Below are 21074 nucleotides of genomic sequence, written 5' to 3'. Positions count from 1 at the left end.
CAGTGTTTCTGTTTATTTCTTTACTTACCTGATCAGTACACCAGTACCAGGTAGCCTAAATAATGAGTCCGATCACCATGCCAGGCAATGGGAGGTCTCCTGTAACTGGATCCCTGAAGATATGGAAGGAGTCTGGCAGGGGCTCATAGCAGTTTGCACTGATGTTACCCTTGATTGAGGGACAGCTTGCATCTAGAGTCTCTTGAAGTTTTCGTTGCCCTTCACTTCATGGAAAGCTGAGGAGAATCTCCACCACCCACCTTTTTTTAAACTGTCCAACAAATAAATTGTAAGTAAAATATTACCAAAGCCCATGAAAATGAATGATCCAATAACCACGATGATGGTCTGTAAAGTGTCTGTGTAGATCAGTCCACCTTGGATAAAATGTATTATTTATTTATTGGAAACACACATATTGTAGGCCAATTCATGGTTATCATAGTCCACGGGCAATTGACTACAACAAGTCAGCACATTTAAACCAGCAATGAAGAAAGCCAGAGAATTTGTGTGTGTGTGTGTGTGTGTGTGTGTGTGTGTGTGTGTGTGTGTGTGTGTGTGTGTGTGTGTGTGTGTGTGTGTGTGTGTGTGTGTGTGTGTGTGTGATGTGTTTCTAAATCTCCATGTGTAGTCACATGGCCTTGTGAAGACTTTATGTCCAGTCATGGTATGATAACAAGTATTATCGTACCATGACTGGGCATAGTCTTCTCAAGTACGATAACACTGTAGTTTTCTAGGAAAATATCTGTGAGTTCCATAGAAAAGGAAGGAAATTTTTCCTGTGTACAAACCTTTGACAGTATATAGTGCAGTAACTGCTAGAAGTGAAAAACCAAGGCCCAAGGGCCTGTTGGACAAAGGTTGTACCAGAAAAAATATCTGCCTGTATTGGGAGAAAAAAAGTGTAGGATTTCATTTAGGACCATCGAAAACAGGTATAATATAAATATTTTCTGCTGCTTTTGGAGGCACTTACTGAAATTCTGGTGAAGATATACAAGACAAGGGAGAGAACAGAGAGATAAATGCGAATGCACTGTCCTCCAAACCTCTTCTGAAGTATTCAGGTATTCAGGTGATGATTTAAATACATCCACAAAGCATGAGATATTTGTCATTACTCAAAGTGTTGTCAGACATAGTAGTCATTTATGTCATTTGGGTAGTGGAAATGAATAGATTTTGAGGATCTTTCAGGTCAATATGCAGCCTTAGAGTTCTGTTTACCCCAGCTTTAATGTAGATGGGCACAAAGATCCATTACAGAATTACAACCACAACAAGAGCCTGAAAAACACAAACATACAAGAAGTAATTCAAGTCCATTAAATTTGAGAATTATATTATAAAGTAAAGACCTTACAATAATACAGAGAAAACACCAACAATCGTTTGTTGGCAAATGGCCAGCCCTCTTAGCAAGCACTTGATGACAGTGGTAAGGAAAAACCCTCTTTTAACAGGAAGAAACCGATGGCAGAACCAGGCTCAGGAAGGGGCAGCCGTCTGCCTGGATCAGCTGGGGATGAGGAGAGTTTTTAGCATCACTCTAATATAGGATTTTTCTAATTTTATATTGGGCAAATGCAAGAAAGCAGTCCCTACATATTTGTACATACATACGTATATGTCATACCAATGTAAGTATTAAGTCAATGTTTAGAGGTGATTACAATAACCTCAGTTTTACATGAAGCTTATGCTTCTGGCTAATCTAAGCTTTACATCATTTCCACTTTCCCACACTCTCAAGCTGATTGTGACACCACAGGTCTAGCCCAATCAGCTTTCTGCTTGCCTTCTTCAGGCCAATCAGCCTTCACTCCATACTTTAAATCTCACCGCTCATCTGTCATTTTTCCTTGCAGTTGCCTTTGTGCAACCCAGTTCAAGCCTTCATCTTCATCTCCACCACCCGTGTCTACAGGGTAATGCCCCGATCCTTATCACCACCAAATACCTCAAATTGAATTCTGTACATCAATAAATCACAGCTTTTACTTTTTATATATATATATATATATATTATTTTCACAAAGTAAATGGATGAATGTATATTGTAAATCTGCATTAAAACTATAGTGAGCTAAATAAAGAAGCTAATACTGTCAGCAGCCAATAGGTGTCTCTGCAGTAACAATTTTCTAAACCAGATGGCTCTAAGCTCGTACAGATGAGGAACTGCCACCGGATTGACAAACCATAGATTAGTGTTCAAGGCTCTGCTCCCACCTGTGATGCTTGAAACTTTCAAATGGTGCTGTAATTGATAGCGATGTAGGTGTGGCCTCCTGCATTACACTGTTGCATGATTCATCAAAATCTTTCATGACATCAGCACAATAAAGTCATTATTGTAGTTGCCATTTGTTCAGCAGAGGTTTTATTGTTTTTAAAGCAATAAATACAGCCATATAGAAAGCAAATGTTTACTCAGCAGAGCTACACTCATTTCCTTAAAGAAGCAGTGGGGATTTAATGTAGCTATGCTTTTTATATACACAGGCAAATTAGCAGTGGTTGTTGGCATCTTCAGAAACTTTAAATGTGCTAATTATAATCCTCTGTAATTATAACGCAAATGAACTAACTCCTAAGGAACTGAACAATAACCAACCAAATATATAAACAGTTTAAGTTGAAGCTTAAACCAGTGATTACTTTATTCAAGGATGATGTTTTCAACTGAATTTAAAAAATAAAATGGAGATAAAAACAGAAACTTTATTTTATTGCAATCAAATGTTGTAAGTGAGAAATTGTAACATTTAAAAAAAAAGGTAATTTTTCATTTGAATTGGCTCAAAAAGCTTGGATAGGGCAAAAACTGTATTAGTTGTTCCTAAAAGTGTTGCTGCGGCAAATACTTTACTCTTTTTAGACTCTTCTGCTTACCACCTCTGAAGGCACATATTGTAGCCTGCACAGGATTTCTTGCACTAACATACGTCTCACACTTACTTGTTCGAGTGCTTCTGTACTCCTTCCAACCAGTAAATTTCTGTTTGGCACTTTATCTATCATCATTATGGTGAGATCTATGTCCAAGGTTATAGTATTCTTTTACTGCCAGCTCCACGAGGAGCGAGCAAAGGAGAAACCATTAGAGCATTGCTTCTCAAACTTGAGAAACTGGAAAAGGTTCACGCCCCACACACCACAGTTTCTTTTAATCAATCATTAACAACAACAGAGGATCAAAGCTGAATTTAAGTGGAATAAATATCTGCAAAATAGCACCAAACTATAATTTGTTTATTTTCTCTGAAAAAACAAACAAGCAAACTTGTTATTCCATATTTTATTGGGTTCACGCCTCAATTTTAGAATATATTATATATATAATATATATTAAGGAAATTTGTCAAACTAAAAATGTTTAATTTTTGTTAAAACACATACATTGCCCAATTTTTACTCATATTTATGATCTGATAAAAAAAAATTTAGGGGAAAAAGGGGTCAGTAGTTAAAGTGGGATTTGGGAGGTGGGGGAACCCAACCTAAGATCGGGTGTACCGGTGCAGTGTGAGGAAAATATTTAATTAGAAAGTAGTCACATAATGACTTGTTATATTTTATTTGCATACAGGCTATGATCAGCTGACCTGGTCTAATCTTCGCAGCTAACTTTGGATTTTCCCAACTGAATTCAACAAGATGAGGGCGTGACGACATGGTTGAAGGGGCACTGTGTTAGGTACATTTGTACAACCACTACAAATACAGAATGACAGGAAACAGGTGCATGTGGTACACTTAAAGACTGCCAGCAAAAATTACATGGTACAGATGGAACGCTGCACAACCCAGTGGTCACCACAGAGCATGACAATTTCCTGTTATGATAAGCAAACATTTCTTTGTCAGCATGAGAACCAACACCAGACTGCAGCATGCAAAAACGAAACTAATTGAAGAGTGATATGCATTAACCATCTGAGAGGAGCAAAGTGCGAATAGGGAAAAGAAGTAACTAATGACTGTTATTGGGTATCTCAGGTATATTTGTATTTTAAAGCCAAGATAGGTGTACAAAAAAAACAAATACACTTTGTTGCTCCATAGGTTTCTTTATTATATACATCAGAGACTGCTGGCTCAATTAGGCAATAACTGATTTAGCACAACACAAGGAATGTAAACAGAGACACATCACTTTGAAAATGGAATAAAAATCACCAAACTTGTGGTCAACGATGACGCAAAAATCAAATGTTGCCAAACTTAAGAAAGTAACACCTGTATTTAGGACAATCTGTCTGCCATGCAGGCTGCAGTTTGTCAGAGTAACAGGAGCTGAGATGTTTGCTAGCATCAAATTAAGAGAGACCACCGTGTGCCTTAAAGCTTCAGCAGTACGTGAGGGATTGTGCCCTGCAGAGTGAGCTTTAGAGAAAAAGGTTGCTCTGTCTATCTATTAGATTAGGGTGTTAGGTAATGATGAGCTAAACACTAGAGTACCCTGGACAGCTCTGGCAGTAATGGCCTGGTAAGGCTGGCATGATGACAATGATTATAATACTATATGGTTATGATACCGATTATATTTATGAGCTCTGATAAAAAAAACTATTATTTACCTTGAACCTTGTCTGTAGGCTTTTGTAACTATTACACCACAGCATCCTACTGATACTGAATACAGCCAGGACAGCGAGAGGAAGAGGAATAGAGGAGGAGATATCAGACTGTTACTGTTACAAATGGCTGCTTGAACTCTCTGAATGAGGACAATCAATATTCATTTGAATGAGAATCAATCACTGGAATGAGGCCATGCTCTTTGGGGATTAAGGCTCAGTTGCATGCGCTGAATTTGGTCCTGATTTTAAAACACAAGCAGAGACTTCAACCATCAAAAGTCTCCAGATGGGGTAATGTTTTCTTTGTAGTTTTATGTCTCTCGGCTTCTGTTCACCAAGACTCAATCTATAACGTGGCAGGGACATCTTGGTATTTTAAGCACAAAAGATGATCCTATCAGTGTGCTGCAAGACTACAAACAGACACTACTGAATAGTGCCAAAAAGCAATCATTTGTGGGAGGGTGAGTCTAGTGTGAAAAAATAGTCTTGGGTAAATAAACTGTGATCTCCAGCGCTCAATGCAGATGTGATGCCTTATGAGCATATCTCTCTGTCGCTGGTGTCTGCAGAGAGCCCTATTGTGTGGTGACTCTGAGAACAAAGTGGGCTGCAACCTAAGAAAAACCATGCATTAGCCAGCTCAGACTCTATCATATTTTATTTTTTCTTATCTTATGTTCAAGTAAGAGGCCTAAGTTTAAGTATATGGATTCTATTGTGCCTGCGTTCTATGATGGTATTTATTTAACTACTTTATACATATTTCTTTTCTCTAACAGAATTGATTTATCCCTATAACTAAGTTGACCATTTATCATGTGTGGGGTTTTTTTTTTGTTTTTGTTTTTTGTGTGTTTTGGTTTTTATGTGTCTGTGTGGAGGTGGGGGTTTTGGATACTCTCCACATCTCCCTTGTACACTCAGGAACTGTTGTCTTGTACCCTAGGGTTTGTTACTAGTATTATTAGATTGGATTTTTTCCTTTTTCTGTTTGTACACCCACTGGTACTGCTATAATTATGAGGTGGGAGTGTATGTCTTATATTGCTTTATGTTCTTTAAAAAGAAAACGGCATATTGTTCAATTTGTCTTTTGTAAAAGTCGATGCAAAAACTTTAATAAAAATATCAGGCTGAGAAAAACCATGCAACTGATGGAAACACAAGAAAATTGAAAATCCAAATATGAAAAAAATAAGCTCCAAATATGCGCTACTCTGAGTGTAGCCCAAACAACAATAGAAATGTTTCCAAATAAGTGATGATCCCAATGGGACACCCATGGTGTTCAGTGCTGTGTGCCTAGAAGTTGTGAAAGCTGGTTAATTCTCATATGGTGTAAACATTGTGGCTGTACAAATCTCACATTATTTACAGATACTGTCTCTAACTGATCTTTACCTTATCTCCTATTATTAGGAAAATGGGAGAAATATAATCCTGAAGAAGACGTATGCCAACACAAAAGAACTGACAAAATACAAGCATTACTGTGAGACACTGCCTTAATAATATGTAACAAATAAATAAATAATATGCCTTAAAGCTGCCTATAATAGTTAGTTTTAGAAAAGAGAAAAGAAAATAGAATTACTACTTAGTTTTGATGATGTGAAAAAATATTTTTAAAGGCATCAAACTGCAATATACACTCACTGGATGCTTTCTTAGGTACACCTGGTCAGCTGCTCATTAAAGCAAATATCCAATCAGCCATTCACATCCAGCAACTCAGTCCATTAAGGTAGACATGGTCAAGAAAAATACAGAAGATCAATTCGAGCATCAGAAAGGGGAAGCCAGGTGATCTAAGTCAGCAGTCCCCAACCCCCGGGCCTCGGACCGGTACCGGTCCGTGAGTCGTTTGGTACCGGGCCGCGAGAGTTGAGGCTCGGGTGTGAAATGTATGGTTTTCAGGGTTTTTATCGGTTTTCAGCGTTATTTTGCTATCGTTTTATCGTTTACTTGGTTTCCCTGGGTCTTTTCACCTGTGTTATGAATAAATTTTCTTTTTTTCGGTACCAGTACTAGTTTTATTTTGTTGTATTTATCCGTGACACTCTGGGTTCCCCTGACAGTCTAAAGACATGCGTGTTAAGTTAGCTGGTAATTCTAAATTAGGTGTGAATGGTTGTATGCCCCTCTGTGTTCACTCTGTGACAGACAGACTAGATATGTTATATTATATTATCCACAAGGTGGCATAGTAGCATAACTCTGCAAAAGTGGTGCGTCACTGAACAAGAGAAATAACTGAAAGAACTCTGGAAGCCAAAAATGGAGATAATATTGTCTACTACTTTATATTTAACAGGTAGTTCAGAGGCGTTTCTTAGCTGGACATCAACGGCATTCATTCAAGATCTATACTTTTCCAGTTTCTGTTGTTTCTTACTACAGTTTGCTGTGGAAATGTATCCAATTTGTGGAAATGTATCTCCTTTAGCTGGGGCCACATTGTTTAACTTCTTCCTATTCATTTTCTTAAACACTTATCCATTCAGGTTCGCGAGGTTCTTCATAATCTTTCTCAGACATGAGTAATTTTATGTCTGTTTAAATCCCAAAGAGCCAAATAGTTTTAAAAAAAAAAGACAAAAAGATTTAAGTGAGTTTATGTGATAGAACACCTTTACTGCTCTTAAGTAGATGAAGCAGATTTAGTAATGTTATACCATATGTAGTATTGTATCAGCCACATCCAATAGTTATATACAAAGAAAGTATTTCTACTTTTGAAAGCATAACCTTCACCTGTACTGAGCAATTTTTACATTACTGTTACCTAAGAAAAGGACAGGATAACTTCTGGAGTCTGAAGGTGACATATAGATGTCTTGAGATCTCAAATAATCACATCTGGGATACAATTTTCTTTCTGCCTTTGAAAGATAAACGTTGAGATAGTGGCATTAGCAAAAGTTTTGCTGAAATTTGAAACAGCACCAACATTAGACATGGCAGCAGCTAAAAAAACAAAGTAAAACCTTCATTACATACAGAGCCTATGAGAGGAGTACACAGAAGTTTCAGGGAACAGATTTTGACTATGGCTTTGATAAAGCAGTCATAGTTCACATACACTGTAGGTGACTAAATTCATCCATTGCACAAAGAACTTTAGACTCTGACTATCTTAAGCAGGACAATAGTGCAGTGAATTATGGGTAAATTAAGAGGAGGACCATAAAACATATAGCGTTGAAGATATATATGAGCTGCCACCTCTGGTCTAGGGAATAAACAGTGGACAGGTTGATATTAATCAATGGAAAAATAAAACACAAGCTAATTTGGATCAGATCCTAATTTGCATTCAAGAGACAGACACCCTCTCTACTTTTAAGATTAGATTTAAAACTTTCATGTTTGATAAAGCATATAGTTAGGGCAGGGTCAGGTGACCCTGAATCCTCCCTTGGTTATACTGTAATAGGTCCAGGATGCTGGGGGGCTTCTCATGATGCACTCAGTTTCTTCTTTACTCACCTTTTTTTCACCCATTATACGTTGAAACACCTATCTGGATTTAATCACTAGTTATTATGTATCTCTTGCTTTCTTACACAGTGTGTCTCTTGTCCTGTTGTCCTCCCATCACCCAATCGATCACAGCAGATGTCTGGCCCTCCCTCAGCCTTGTTCTGCCGGAGGTTTCTTCCTGTTAAAAGGGATTTTTTCTTTCACACTGTCACCAAAATCACTTGCTCATAGATTCTTGTTTAATTGTTGGGGTTTTCTCTTTATTGTTTTAGTTTCTCTAGCTTATAATATAAGGTGACTGTTGTTGTGATTTGGTGCCAAATAAATAAAATTAAATTGAAAGGTTGAATTGAATTTCACTAATATAATTTATAATACAGCATACAAGGAAACTACAGACCACTTGCATATCAGCAGTTTTCCCTTTTCTTTTTTATTTGGGTACAAATAGTTGGTATATTATTATATTAGATTATTATAATAGAGTTAGTTAGTCTGGGGTTAAGATGTTTCTGTGGCTGAAAATTAGTCCATTGTTGTTTTTGTTAAATGGTCTGACTTCCATTGTGGAAATGTGAGACTTTATCTAACCATACAGACCAGTCTAATCTATCTTTGTAAAGCCAGCCCCAGAGGTCCGTTCATTCATTCTGCCAACTACCTTAAACCAATTACAGTGATGCTTTTCTGAACTCTTTGAGCTTTAGTCTCCTGCTTTTATGGTCCGACTGGTTTATTTTCTTCTCTTTTTTCTGTGGGGGAAAAAAAAATCACCCACTTTGAGAACTATTTCCACGGTTCCTAAAACAGCTATGATATGGTTGTTTTTAGATTTACTTGTAGGCATAAAACACTCAAACCTTCTTGTCACCGTCATCTTCTGATCCCGTTCCAGGAGATAATTTACTTTTATACTTAGTGTACGTGTTCTTAATTTATGCTCAGCTCTCCTTTAGTAATGACCGGGGTGTGTGATGCCAGATAAGCTACTATGTTCAGACTTATCAAGTCCAAGATAAATATTTTTATGTGCGTAAACATTTTGTTATCAAAGTTAAAAAGTAAGCACATGTTAAACTAATACTGTAACCAAGTTGTTGTTGTTAACATGCATTTGGATTTCCAGGATAAGTTTCCAGATAAGTTATTTGGATGATTTGGTAAGATATTATTTGCCACAAATTAAAATCACCTGTCTTATATTATGTAGGCTCCTTTTGTCCATCAAAACAGCCTGGGCCTCATGGACACAGAACTTCTGGGGTTGTTATTTCTACATAGACGCTGCAAATGTACAATTTTGAGAAGGTGAATGTTTTACATTATGTTTTTAAAATAGCTGTCAGGAGAGGTGCTGTTAGGACAGCGGCTTGGCTAGTATCAGTTTTTCATACGTCAGAGACAGAGTAAGTATCATTTATGACCCTGTAGTAGCCCATATAGTGGCATTTAATAATTATTACATGGACAAAGTGTTTCTGTGATTAGATGCTTTTGGCCTATATTACATGGACTTTGAATAAAGACAAATGCTTTTATCAGCACCAAATGTCCTGGTGGATGCAGTTGCCTCACATTTTCCTGAATGTGATGTGCTAGGGAAGTAATCCTGAGCAGGATAAGGGGTTCAGATTGTGAACTATTGTTGGACTACTCTGTATTGTCTACCTTTGGATAAATTTATCTTCTCAGCAAAGAAAATGACGTAAGTGACATAGGGCAGCATGCACGTGGAATCAACCTGGCTGTAAAACAAAACAAAACAAAACAGAAACTAAGTGATTGTTAAAAAGCTATCAGACATAAGCAAATCTCACGGAAAAGTGCTTTTTTTTTTTTTTTAGATGAATGGATGGAAGGATGGAAAAATCAAAGCGAAAATCATCCAAAAGGTTAGGTCAGATGATGTTAGTGATAAGGCATCTGAGGCATTTTTAGACTGGAGGGCAGACTGCCCAGAATTTGGAAAACCTGTAAGCCTGTTAATTATAGGTGGATTGCTTCTCTGAACTCGCATCTTTGTGATCTTTGTGAAGTAATGGAACAGATGACAATGAAAGGTCTCAGAGAGGCTGGAAATGATTCTGGTCCTTAAGTGGGGTTATAAAATGCAGGGTCACCATGGAAAGGGAGATAAAAAGAAAATGAACTGGAATATGGTTGCAGCTGCAATCTTGATGTGGATTACAAACAGGATTTTCAGCAAGTATCGATCATAAATTAGCTACTTTTTCAAGAAGATTTTTTACTCTGTGGACCAGGTTCAGGAAGAAAATAAGGAGTGTTACTTCAACTTGTCAAAAGTGTATCCTTCAAAATCCATCACACTGTCAATCTGAAAGAATCCAAATCCATAGCAAATCAGTTAATTGTACTGAACCCGTGAAAAAATAATAGAAAAATGCTGAAAAAGCACGCAAAACACAAACTGAATAAAACATAAAAGTGGGGGGAAAACACAATGAAAGTTGAATAAGTTTTAGAGAAAGCTCAGAAATGGAAGTGAGTTAGGGAGAGATAAATGTGATGGAACAGCTATGGTTACAACTAATAGCATCTACAGTATTATTGTTCAATTAAAACACACATTACCTGCATCTGTTTCTATGCTTCTTTTCACCACATCTCAGTGCAAGCCTTCGCATGCTTCAGTTTCTCTCACTTTCGCACCTGTTCTGTCGCTGTATTGTGTTAAAAGGGTTATTCTGAGTGCATGAAAATGAGGAGTTTTCTACTGTCCACATGAAAATATTAATGTCCACAGCATGCCGAAGCAGCAGGTGGCGATGTAACCCTAATCGCACAGATAAGTTGGCCAATCGAAAGCCAGTCTGATTTCTTTAGAGTAACTCCTCTGGTTGCAAAAAGAAGCTGTTTTGAGATCTGTGGGGAAACTGCCCAGTTTACTGTGTTTATAGTCTCAATTGCTAATTTCATGTTTTATTTAACACAACATAATTGTAGCCTTCATTAGATTCAAAATGGAAGATAAAGGACTGGCATAAGGGTCCTACTGTCAGATCCACCACTGTTAAGTTGCATAACACCAAGTTACAGTTGAAAGACAGGACTTCATTGACCAATGCATGATGTTATAGTGGTTATCTTTTATATACAGGCTATATTGCAATAATAGACAGATGTCAATTTTCAACTAACGATGAAAATTATTTAGTGCAGAGCAATCAACAAATCAAGGTCACAAGGTCAATGCAAAACAGACATACTGTTCATTCATAAACAGAACCTCCCAGTCAAAAATAAGTTTGTCAACAGTACAGCAAATGATTGTGGCGTTAGTATGTTTTCTGACACCTTAATAATGCCTGCAGGCCATTTTGCCCACACCCAAGCATTTAAATGTTTTAGGGGGGAAAAGTAATTGCAACAGACTAGGAGCACATTATGGCAATTAACCGAGGCCAGCATAGAAAATGTGAACAGACAGAGTGTTGTCTCTCCACAGAGCTGGAGAAGTGTTACAGAAATAAAGAGCGTGCAGTTCATAAAAGCACAGTGCGGAGAAGAGCTTTTCATAGAGTTTGGCAGACAAATCCCCCCCCCCCCCCCCCCCCACACACACACACAGACACACACAGACACACAGACACACGCACACAAAAGACGGAAAAAAGTATTTTTAACTGGCTAACAGCATTAGACTATCACACTTGACCAAAGCTAAACACAGGAGCTACTTCGTCCTGTATGTGCTTTCCTGGAACCAAAATAGTAAAAAAAGGAGGAAGTGATTCATTGCAGAATAAGACAAATGGCAAAGCAGCTACTGTGCATCACTATTTCACTGATCAGTTCCTGCTGGCCTTGTGTTAGTGTGACTGTCTCTATATCTGTCAGTCTGACAATTTCTGACACCTCATCAGTTGGCACTGCTGCAGGGACACGCATTGGAAGCAGGAAGCCGACGAGGGTTGCTGTGGGTTGGCGGTGCTGGTGTTAGTTTTGTGGTTTCATTGGATTGGTGGTGGTGAATTTACTGTCAGACTTTTTTTTGTTTTGTTTGTTTTTTGTCAGAGGTTTTTGCTCGTTCAGTCACTGAGACTGAGGAACCCTGTGAAACAAGTGTTTTGGTGATTTACTGTTGCAACATTAACTGAATAGGAAGTGAAAGTTCACAAATGCAATCCTGCATTTTGCGCAACAGTTTAACTGCAACTCAGTGACAATGTAGCTGCCAGTGTTTGGCAATTTTGTAACTTTATTGCCCATACTGTGAACATAACTAAAGGCTTGGTACAAAGTTAAATATGGAAACCATTTACCGGAATGGATTTAAGCTTCAAATTTAAGACTAGTAGGACTGGGCCCTAACCCTCAGCCTTTTTTGTGATTCAGTCTATATTGCCTGGCGTTGTGCAATCACAGCCAAACTGCAGCTGAGTGAAATATTATTTTATACCCTCTGCTTCAGCAGAGGAATGTTGGCATACTTTATCTGATGCCCACAGGCACTGTGATATGGACTTGACCAAGGCCTTCCCCACCACTTCAGACCTGTTAAGGCCTGTTTTCAGTACAGAGAGTTCTGCTTTTGCCTCTCATACCAGTATAATAAAGACTTGTTGTGGTGGACATTGTTTTTCTTATGATAGAAACATTTGAACCACTATTAGAAAGATTAGAATTACAAGTTTTTCTTTATAGATATTGATGGTGCATAACCATCCAACTTGATGTACGTTTTTTCAGATTGATATTTGCACATTTAATAATCAATTTATCAGGAATATTTGTTTTCTTTCAGACACAAAATGTAAACTGATTTTGCGTAGATATTTATTTACTTGTTCACGCAGCTTGGATCAGCTGGTTGTTACAAACAGGGCAGTTGCATAGTGCCCTCTGGTGGACAAGCTATGCAAACTCACACTCGTAACATCTGAATGGTGATCTCTTCAATCATCTCTTCAATCATCTCTTCATTTTTCCCTTATCATTAATAGAATGATATCGATAAATAAATATCGATACTGATAGATTAATATCAGCATTTATAGACAGCTGATACTGGTTGATGATATCGGCCCGCTGAGTTCGTAATCCTTTGAGTTTTGTTTTTTAGCCTAAATCTCAGCACACAAAGTTGTGCCTCCACCATGATGCATTGCAGAAACTTTTTGAATTCTGGATTTATTTATGTTTTTAACATCTACCATCATCAGATATTATTATATTACTGTAATTATCATAATTGTGTTCTAGTTCTTGACTAATGCTTGCATAACTAACGCCAATGCAATCAACCACATGTTGTTTCTTGTTAGCATAATTTAATAAAACAAAGCATGCTCATAAATTACTAAATGATAAGCATGCATTGTAGCTGCTTACTGGATATTTGCAGTTATAGTGATCCTGGAATTGTGCTGTAGATCGTCAAAGAAGAGGACCTGCACACTTGCTCGTTCATTTTCCGGAAAAATAAATAAATGTAAGTTCTAAATTTATTACTCTGTAATTTATGATTGAGCTTTTATTGGGCTTTCACAAAATGATGTAACAGAATGTAAATCTTGCTTTTAAATTGAGCTCACCTCTCTACCCATACACTGATAAGTATGCATTATCCACCCATTAAAATCCAGTAAAATGGCATTGCTAAAATTTTAAAAATGACTTAATATTTGGCAATAACTTATTGTTTTTGACAGCTGATGTCACAGGGTCCAGAAGATGTTTTGTGAGGGTAACTTTAGCTCAGAGAGCTGACTCAAAGGCAGATGGTTCACAGCCAGATGTCAGGGACGGTTGATAATACTCATTAGGAAGTAGTGCAGATCAGCAGCAGTGGTCCGGGACAGCAAGCAGGAGGTCGTTTCAAGAGGACAGAAGTTAAGTCTGTTTTTCAGAACTTCATTTAGGGCGTTAAGCTTGTGTTACAGGGGTCAGAGGAGGAGACAGTGTCCAAAGGTTAGTTTGAAGGATGAGGCTTGGCTGTCATCATTCTTTTTACAAAGCAAACAGAGGAGGGAGGAGTAAGCTGAGCAGTGCTGAGATGAGATGAGAGGATCGACTGGATTTAAAGTGGTAAATGGCAGATTTGCCACCAGATACAGGCAAAGAAAGACAGAGATGAAATACTAAAACTCTTCCAAGAAAGCCAGACCTGTGGAATTTTCCTACAGCTGCTTGAGGTTTGTCCATTTGATTCACAAGGCTGTTTACAGCCAAGAAGCAGGTGGGAGCAGATAGGAAAGCTTAGAGGGAAAGAGGGAGAGAGCGCCCTGAGGGAAATAGAGTGCAAGAATAAATGTGGAGGTCAGTGCGGAGACACAGGGAAAAGTCAGCTGAAGTAAGTTAAAAGAGTTGAGCTGAGGACAAGCGGAAACACAGAATCACAAGACATACCTAGTGGGAATGGCGTGAGGAAGTGTACTTATAGAGGTCTGGTTCTGGTCAACAACATGGAAACAGACAAGACCAGTTAGTGGGAAAGGCTTTGTTTTCCTTCTCTTTCTTTGAAAAATGTCTGAATGATTCAGGAGGCCTACAAATAGACAGGGCTGGAGCATGCCAGGAATTACAGATATTTATTGTTTCAGAGCTGTCATCATATGGCCAAAAATGTCTCTTTCTGTGCCTGTGGTTGTTTTTTGAACTACTTCTTATTTTTAGAAATGCTTCAGTCCTTTTTCCTTATTATTTATTGTATGTCCCAATACTGATGACAAACCGGAGGTTTCTGGCCCCCGTTTAAGTCTTAGATTTTTGGGCAATGCTTCACAATCTAAAAGTAAAAACAGTCAGAGGTTTTGTTATAAGCCGGTAATTTTTTTATAGGCCCATCAATCTGTTTCCATGTACTGTATTTCCATCACGTAAAACAGCAAAAACCTGACCCTGACCTCTGAATTCATATGAGAACGCACTGACCCATACAGACTACTAGGTGACAAAGTTTCTTGTAATATTCTGATAGATTTTTTTCATTTTGGTAAGTTTAAAATATAGCAGATCACAAGATTTTATATTCTTTTTTTTAAATATCTCAAAATGTTGGGAACACTGACCATTGAAAAGTTAGGGAACCTTCCATCATCTTTATTTTACCCCTGTTACCATCCTAATTTTTGTTACTCTAGATCACTCTTTGTTAATTTTCTTGGGGAATAATTATTTTTGCATCTTTTTACAATGTATATACACAATGTACTGAAAAAATTATCATGTCACATGTATTGGTGAAGTCCTGAGCATTTCTTCCAGTTTCTTCTGCAGGGATGAAATATGCCAGCTATTTTGATCATAGAGGCTGCTGTCTGACAGGTCAGTCCAAAATCGGACTTTGTTCTGGCTACAAAGGCAGCATGTGATTCACATTATTTTCATACTTACCAAAGCATTCAGTGACAAACTCTTGGTCTATCACTCTGAACTCAATGCATTTAGAAACGTAGACGAGACGACCTGCTGGAGGTCAAATTGAGCATCGAATGAGGATGAAAGGTGATTTATATTAATTTGAACATTGCTGGTTTCCAGATGGACTGCTGTGAGTATTTCAAAAATTGTTAAAACTACTGGGATTGGCCAACAAGAGTGCATTTTTATTTTTACTGTATTTAGAAAATGAAATTTTAAGCTGTCATGAGTTTTGGCAAGCTAAACTGCGATCATTTCTAGCGAATTTCTTAAGAGTTATTAGACCACAAAACCCAGATCTGTACACATCACCAAAGGTTTGTTGAGTGTGTTGAAACATTTTACTGCTACTTTTTGTGTTATTTTTCTTTAAAAACCTCTGTCAGTGTCACAATGAGCTGCTTAGTGCTACCCTCTGACAGCATAAGGCCGACCAGTTTGTACTTCAAATTTTATTTGGAAAATAAATAAATAAACAAATAAATTATTTAAACTCCAGTCTCATTTGAATTAATAAACAAATTAATGAAAGAAATGCAGGACTTTGACCTTCTTTTTTTTTGCAGCGACTTCTCTCTCAGTTTTCAAAGTTGGCACCAACTCCAACCACATGACAGTCATAAGGCACAATTTCAGCCTTCTCAGAAATGAATTTTATTTATGTTCATCCCTCAAACAGATTCCCACTGTTGGTTCAATCAGTCCACAAAACAATATCCCCATGACCTGAAGACATTTCCCACACATGGATGTAGATCATGATGAAAGGAGGAGGATGTAAAAGGCAAAATAGTAGTTTTATTTAACGCTTGGTCCCCTGTGTGACATACTGAATGCTAAATCAAACACGAAAAAGTTTGTTCCACTTGAGCGTACTAGGATGGCCACAGGGTCATATCATCCTATTATAGGTTTGAATACAGTGAAAGTATTTTTTTAATAGCATATCTTCTTCCTTTAGAGTAGGGAAGTTTGAAATGACTACTTGACTAAAAACTAAGAAGTGCAAAAATCCAAAAGTATTTGTGGACTCTATCAGCCCACCTGGTGATGCTGGAGTTTATACACTAATTAGAATGAAGTCTGTGTGCTGCTGTGCACCGTCACCCAATCACACGTAGGCCAAGTTCATTCTGCAGTGATTTAATTGCATACTTTAGGTCCGAGTTCTGCTTGGCCCAGTGGCTACATTGTACGAGGAGGACAAACACTTTTTTGTCATCGTTTGGACACTGAAGATGGAAGCAAAGTTTCAGACAGGGTGCTCTATTCCGAGTTGCAAAAAAATCACTCGATGCAGCATAATTACGAAAGAATATGGAGGGCCTGCGGCAGTCCGTCCTCTATAAACATTCCCCTCCCGAACACATTTAAAACACCGTTGACACAATCACCACCCAAAAACACATTTACTACACCATAAAAATTTGCATAAGTTGTTTTATTAATAGTTATTGTCCTTTTATACGTCTTTTTTTGTTTGTTTGTTTCATCGTTTTAGTCTGTTGTTGAAGTGGACATCCTGTAAAGTCAAGCCCTTGGCTGAGTTGTTCTCTGAACTAAAAAAAGAAAGGGTAAGAGGAGGAGTGGAGTGGGATCTTCCTCCTCTGTCTCTCACTCTCTCTTTATCGCACTCACAGCATCCCAACTCAACCGTTATTTTTCATGTTGTTTGAACAAAGAGTGTACCTTACAGTATATTTACACATCATACTGACTGACTGGTTTAACAATTTCCATTTAGATAATGCAAGGACGATTGAACTTTGAAAGTTTGCTTCTTTGTTTTCAGGTTCTTCTACAGTCTCCCCTTTCACCCCCAAACTTCTGTAGTGAGGTTATCTTCATCACCAGTATATTCATCATCGCCGTTAGCATTGTCACCATAAAAATTCTGATCATCATTATTATATTTATATAACTCTTTTCAATAGATTCCTCTCTGACAACTGTACAATCGTACACAGTGTTTGACTTTAATATATATTTTTGGGAATATATTATTTAGAACCTAGGAAAAGAGGAACATAATCCCAAAGAAAATATATTAGTATCCCAAAGTAACAAAATCATGCATGATTTAATGTCTTCGTCCATAAAAACTAAACCAAAAAAAGAAAAAAAAAAGTAACATAAAGGATGGGATCCAGATTTATTTACAAACTGATCTTGGCACTGTTTTTTTGTTTTTTTTTTGTCTCTTGCTGGAAACGGTAATGAAAAATACTTTTGACTCTTCCGAGTGTAACATACTCCTGGTTTTAAGTCAGGGACCTGCTGTAAAAGCTGGTTTGAGAGACATGTTCTTTTTTTCTTTTCTTTTTTTTTAAGCGCAAAAAGATAAAAGAAAGAGAGGAAAAGAACAACAACAGACAGCTGATAAGGAAAGAACAGAAATGGTGCGTAAAAAACATGTTTCACTTCAACTTTAGACTGTGGCAGTTTCCTCTTTTCGGCAGAAAACCTGTGACGTCATGTTTACTGACTTCTTTTTCCCCCAGAAATACAGGCTCTCTCTCTGTCTCTATATCTGTGTCTCCTCAGGTGCCCTCGCCGTTTACTATTGTTTGGGTAAAAAGCCAAAAGAGAGCATTGATTCTGCAGAAATTATTTTCAATTAAGCAGCATTAACTGACTCAGGTTTCAGGTTTGACAGGCAGTTGGGGGCAGCTTTCTAAAAATTTTCCAGTGTTGCCTTGTCAAACCAGTGTCTGACTGAAGATCGCACGTGTGAGCAAACTATAAGGATGTGTGTTGGTGTGCATGTGTTTGGGTGTCTCTGCATACTCATATTCAGTGCAAACATGTAGGGTAGAAATCCCACCTCAACCATGGACCTTCAGCTCTGTTGTTTCCATTGAAACACTTGAATCTACAGTATTGTCCATCCCTCACTGTCTTATTAACTCATTTCCTTTCCAGTCCTCTGTTGCCCCCTCTTCAAAGAGATAAACTGCCCGGCAGGCTAACATGCCTTTGTTTATCCAGCCTCGCGGCAGGCTAACAGCAGCCCGCTTTTCACCCCCTACCACCACCCCACCCCACCCGTGTCAGGTCCTAGCATAGCCCAATGTATTTCAGATTGTTCTGGATGATCACGTCCGTGACAGCATCAAACACGAACTGGATGTTGCTGGTGTCGGTGGCACAGGTGAAGTGCGAATAGATCTCCTTGGTCTCCTTGTTGCGGTTGAGGTCCTCGAACTGCCGTTGCACATAGACAGCTGCCTCCTCATAGGTATTTTGACCTTTGTAATCGGGGAAGCACACTGTCAGGGGAATGCGTTTTATCTTCTCAGCCAACAGGTCCTTCTTGTTGAGGAAGAGGATGAGCGACGTGTTGGTGAACCAGTTGTTGTTGCAGATGGAGTCGAACAGACGCAAGCTCTCGGCCATACGGCTCTGTGTGAAGGAGAAAAGGGAAGAAAAGTAGTGGGGGGGGGGGATTAGATCATGAGAAAAATGACTTCATGACAAAGAAAATGTAGCATTTAGTTTGTAATAACAACTCAAACCAGCCCAGATTTTCGCATTGTGAAGAGTTAAGAACATAGACTAACCGAACTGGACTCATTCTGGTAGCTCGAGATTTCAGGTAAATGAGGACATGTTAAGTCTGAAATCATCCAGCACATGTCACAGACATCTACTAGACTAGCCAAAGGTACGCCTTCTCTGTTATGTCAACACAGACTTGAGACTAAGACAGCCGCAGACCTTTGTTTGAACTCTTATGCTCTCCTCTAAAACTGCTGATTATCTCTTCTTCCGCTGCTTGCTTAATCCAAGTCCTACACAGTGAAATGATCAGTCAGGGAAAACGTGTTCAAGTCTTTAGTCAAACAAACTAACTTATTCCCTAAAGAGTAGCTCACATATAAGAAAATGTGAGTGGCTCATGTGGAACACACTTCTATGGCCTTATATAGTTTGTCATAACAGAAACACTGTGCAGCTGAGACTTAGGAAAGCTTACAGAAGGATAATAAGAACAACACTGATTTCTCCCTCTCAGTCCCTACCTCTTTTCCGTTATGGTTCATTTGGATGCTGAAAACTTTTTTTTCCTAGCATGCTATAACTGTTGTGGCTTGATGACAAAGTTCACCTTCAGCCTTAAACTTTGATAAATAACATTGGAGCTTTTCAAAAAGTGGGTCAATTATCACATTTAGCCGTAGGACCACATTAGATGTCACATTCATTTTCTCTAAAGTGAGATAAAAAAATAGATTTCACAACTCTCTGATGGAAATCGCTGATGCCTGCTGTATCCTGCAGACAAATCCGTTAGCCATAAGTTAAAGTAAGGGTTGAGCAGAGAGGACTACTAGCGAGAGAAATGAGACTACCACAGTTATGTGTTTTTTTGAAACTTTATGCAGCTCATTTTTGATAGCGTGTTGCAGTAATCTTTAAAAACATGCAGGTTAGGGTGCTTAAGAAAAAACAAAAAGCCTGCGAACATGAGTATGTATGCACTTTCTTACAGCTGTGCTCATGTGATGTTGATTGTATAAGGCAAAGCTAAGAAAGAGAAAGCTGATCTGTTCATGGCATCTGCTGGCATGTGGCGAGTGGCCAGTAGCTTGTGACTGGGAGGTTGTCAGATGAAACGCTGCTGTTTAAAAGGTTACAGAAACAACATGATGCTCTGAGCAAATCACAAGATCTGCACAGCATGAAAAAAAAGAGATACTGAGGGAAATAGCACAGGATTAGGAAATCGCTGCCAGATTCAAAGTAAACCCTCATAATTCAGTGGTGTAAGTGCATTATTTTTGGATAATGATGAAAAGACTGCAGTTATGAGAAACTTGTATTGCAGGTATCCCTTAGATACTGCTCCAAAAAATGCATTTAAAGCTGTTAATGTGTGCCAAGAAGACCGCATTCACATGCACAAACTGTGTTAGTGCACTTTTTATGTTTTCTTATAATTATTTTATTCATTTCAGTGCTAGTTTTAAGCAATAAAAGCACACTCACGCACATATACATCACAATCTCCATACACTTTCACCAAAGTTTCCTCAGGCTTGATATTTACCCCCTAATTAACCTCTATATATTGTTTATACTTTAGCTAGTTTTATTTTTTGTACATCCAGTGATTATTCATTTTAACTACAGTACCCTTGATTATGCTAATTGTTTTGCAGTTCACTGAAAGAGCAGAAATGCCACCAGGGGTGTATTGACTGTGAAACTGAAAATGAATTTGTGATACAAACAGTCCGAAGTTTCAGTCCTGGTTCCTTGTACATTCTGCCTCTTCCTGACCGGCAGCCACCTTTTAAGCCTTATTAACAGAGGTGCCGTGCACAACAACTGTCTTCATCAAGGCACTGTAAATAGATAATTATGTAATGTTAAATAATAGTATATCAAGCTACTAGTTGAATCCTGAATGGGAAACAATACCTGAATACAATACTTTACAGTGGCTTGGTCCATTGCCTGTCGTCATCTAAGGCCTCAGTCACACAGACCAGTTGAGTGCCACCTGGCAACCACTGTCGCTAGGGAAAAATGAGCACTCCGTGACTGTTTGCTAGTGGGTATGTGGATTGCTGGCTGTTGTTTGGTGAAATCTACTAAAAACCTCTTTGT

At 38.2% G+C, this 21074-nt stretch overlaps 1 protein-coding gene and 1 pseudogene across 1 annotated transcript in view; both read right to left on the bottom strand.

Moving 5' to 3' along the window:
* Positions 1 to 55: 55 nt before the first annotated feature.
* LOC113027358 (sodium/glucose cotransporter 1-like) lies at positions 56 to 8099 on the bottom strand (annotated as a pseudogene).
* Positions 8100 to 16091: 7992 nt separating this feature from the next.
* gnaz (guanine nucleotide binding protein (G protein), alpha z polypeptide) overlaps positions 16092 to 21074 on the bottom strand; it is a 33064-nt gene continuing 28081 nt past the window's right edge. Inside the window, exon 3 of the mRNA XM_026173991.1 lies at positions 16092 to 18863. Coding sequence (XP_026029776.1) covers positions 18519 to 18863 — 345 coding nt within the window. The 3' untranslated portion in view covers positions 16092 to 18518. The remainder of the gene's footprint in view (positions 18864 to 21074) is intronic.

The sequence above is a fragment of the Astatotilapia calliptera genome, chromosome 7, assembly GCF_900246225.1.
Source record: "Astatotilapia calliptera chromosome 7, fAstCal1.2, whole genome shotgun sequence".
NCBI lineage: Eukaryota > Metazoa > Chordata > Actinopteri > Cichliformes > Cichlidae > Astatotilapia > Astatotilapia calliptera.
Note: the sequence above shows the minus strand (reverse complement) of the source record. Positions and strands in the feature narration are given on the sequence as shown.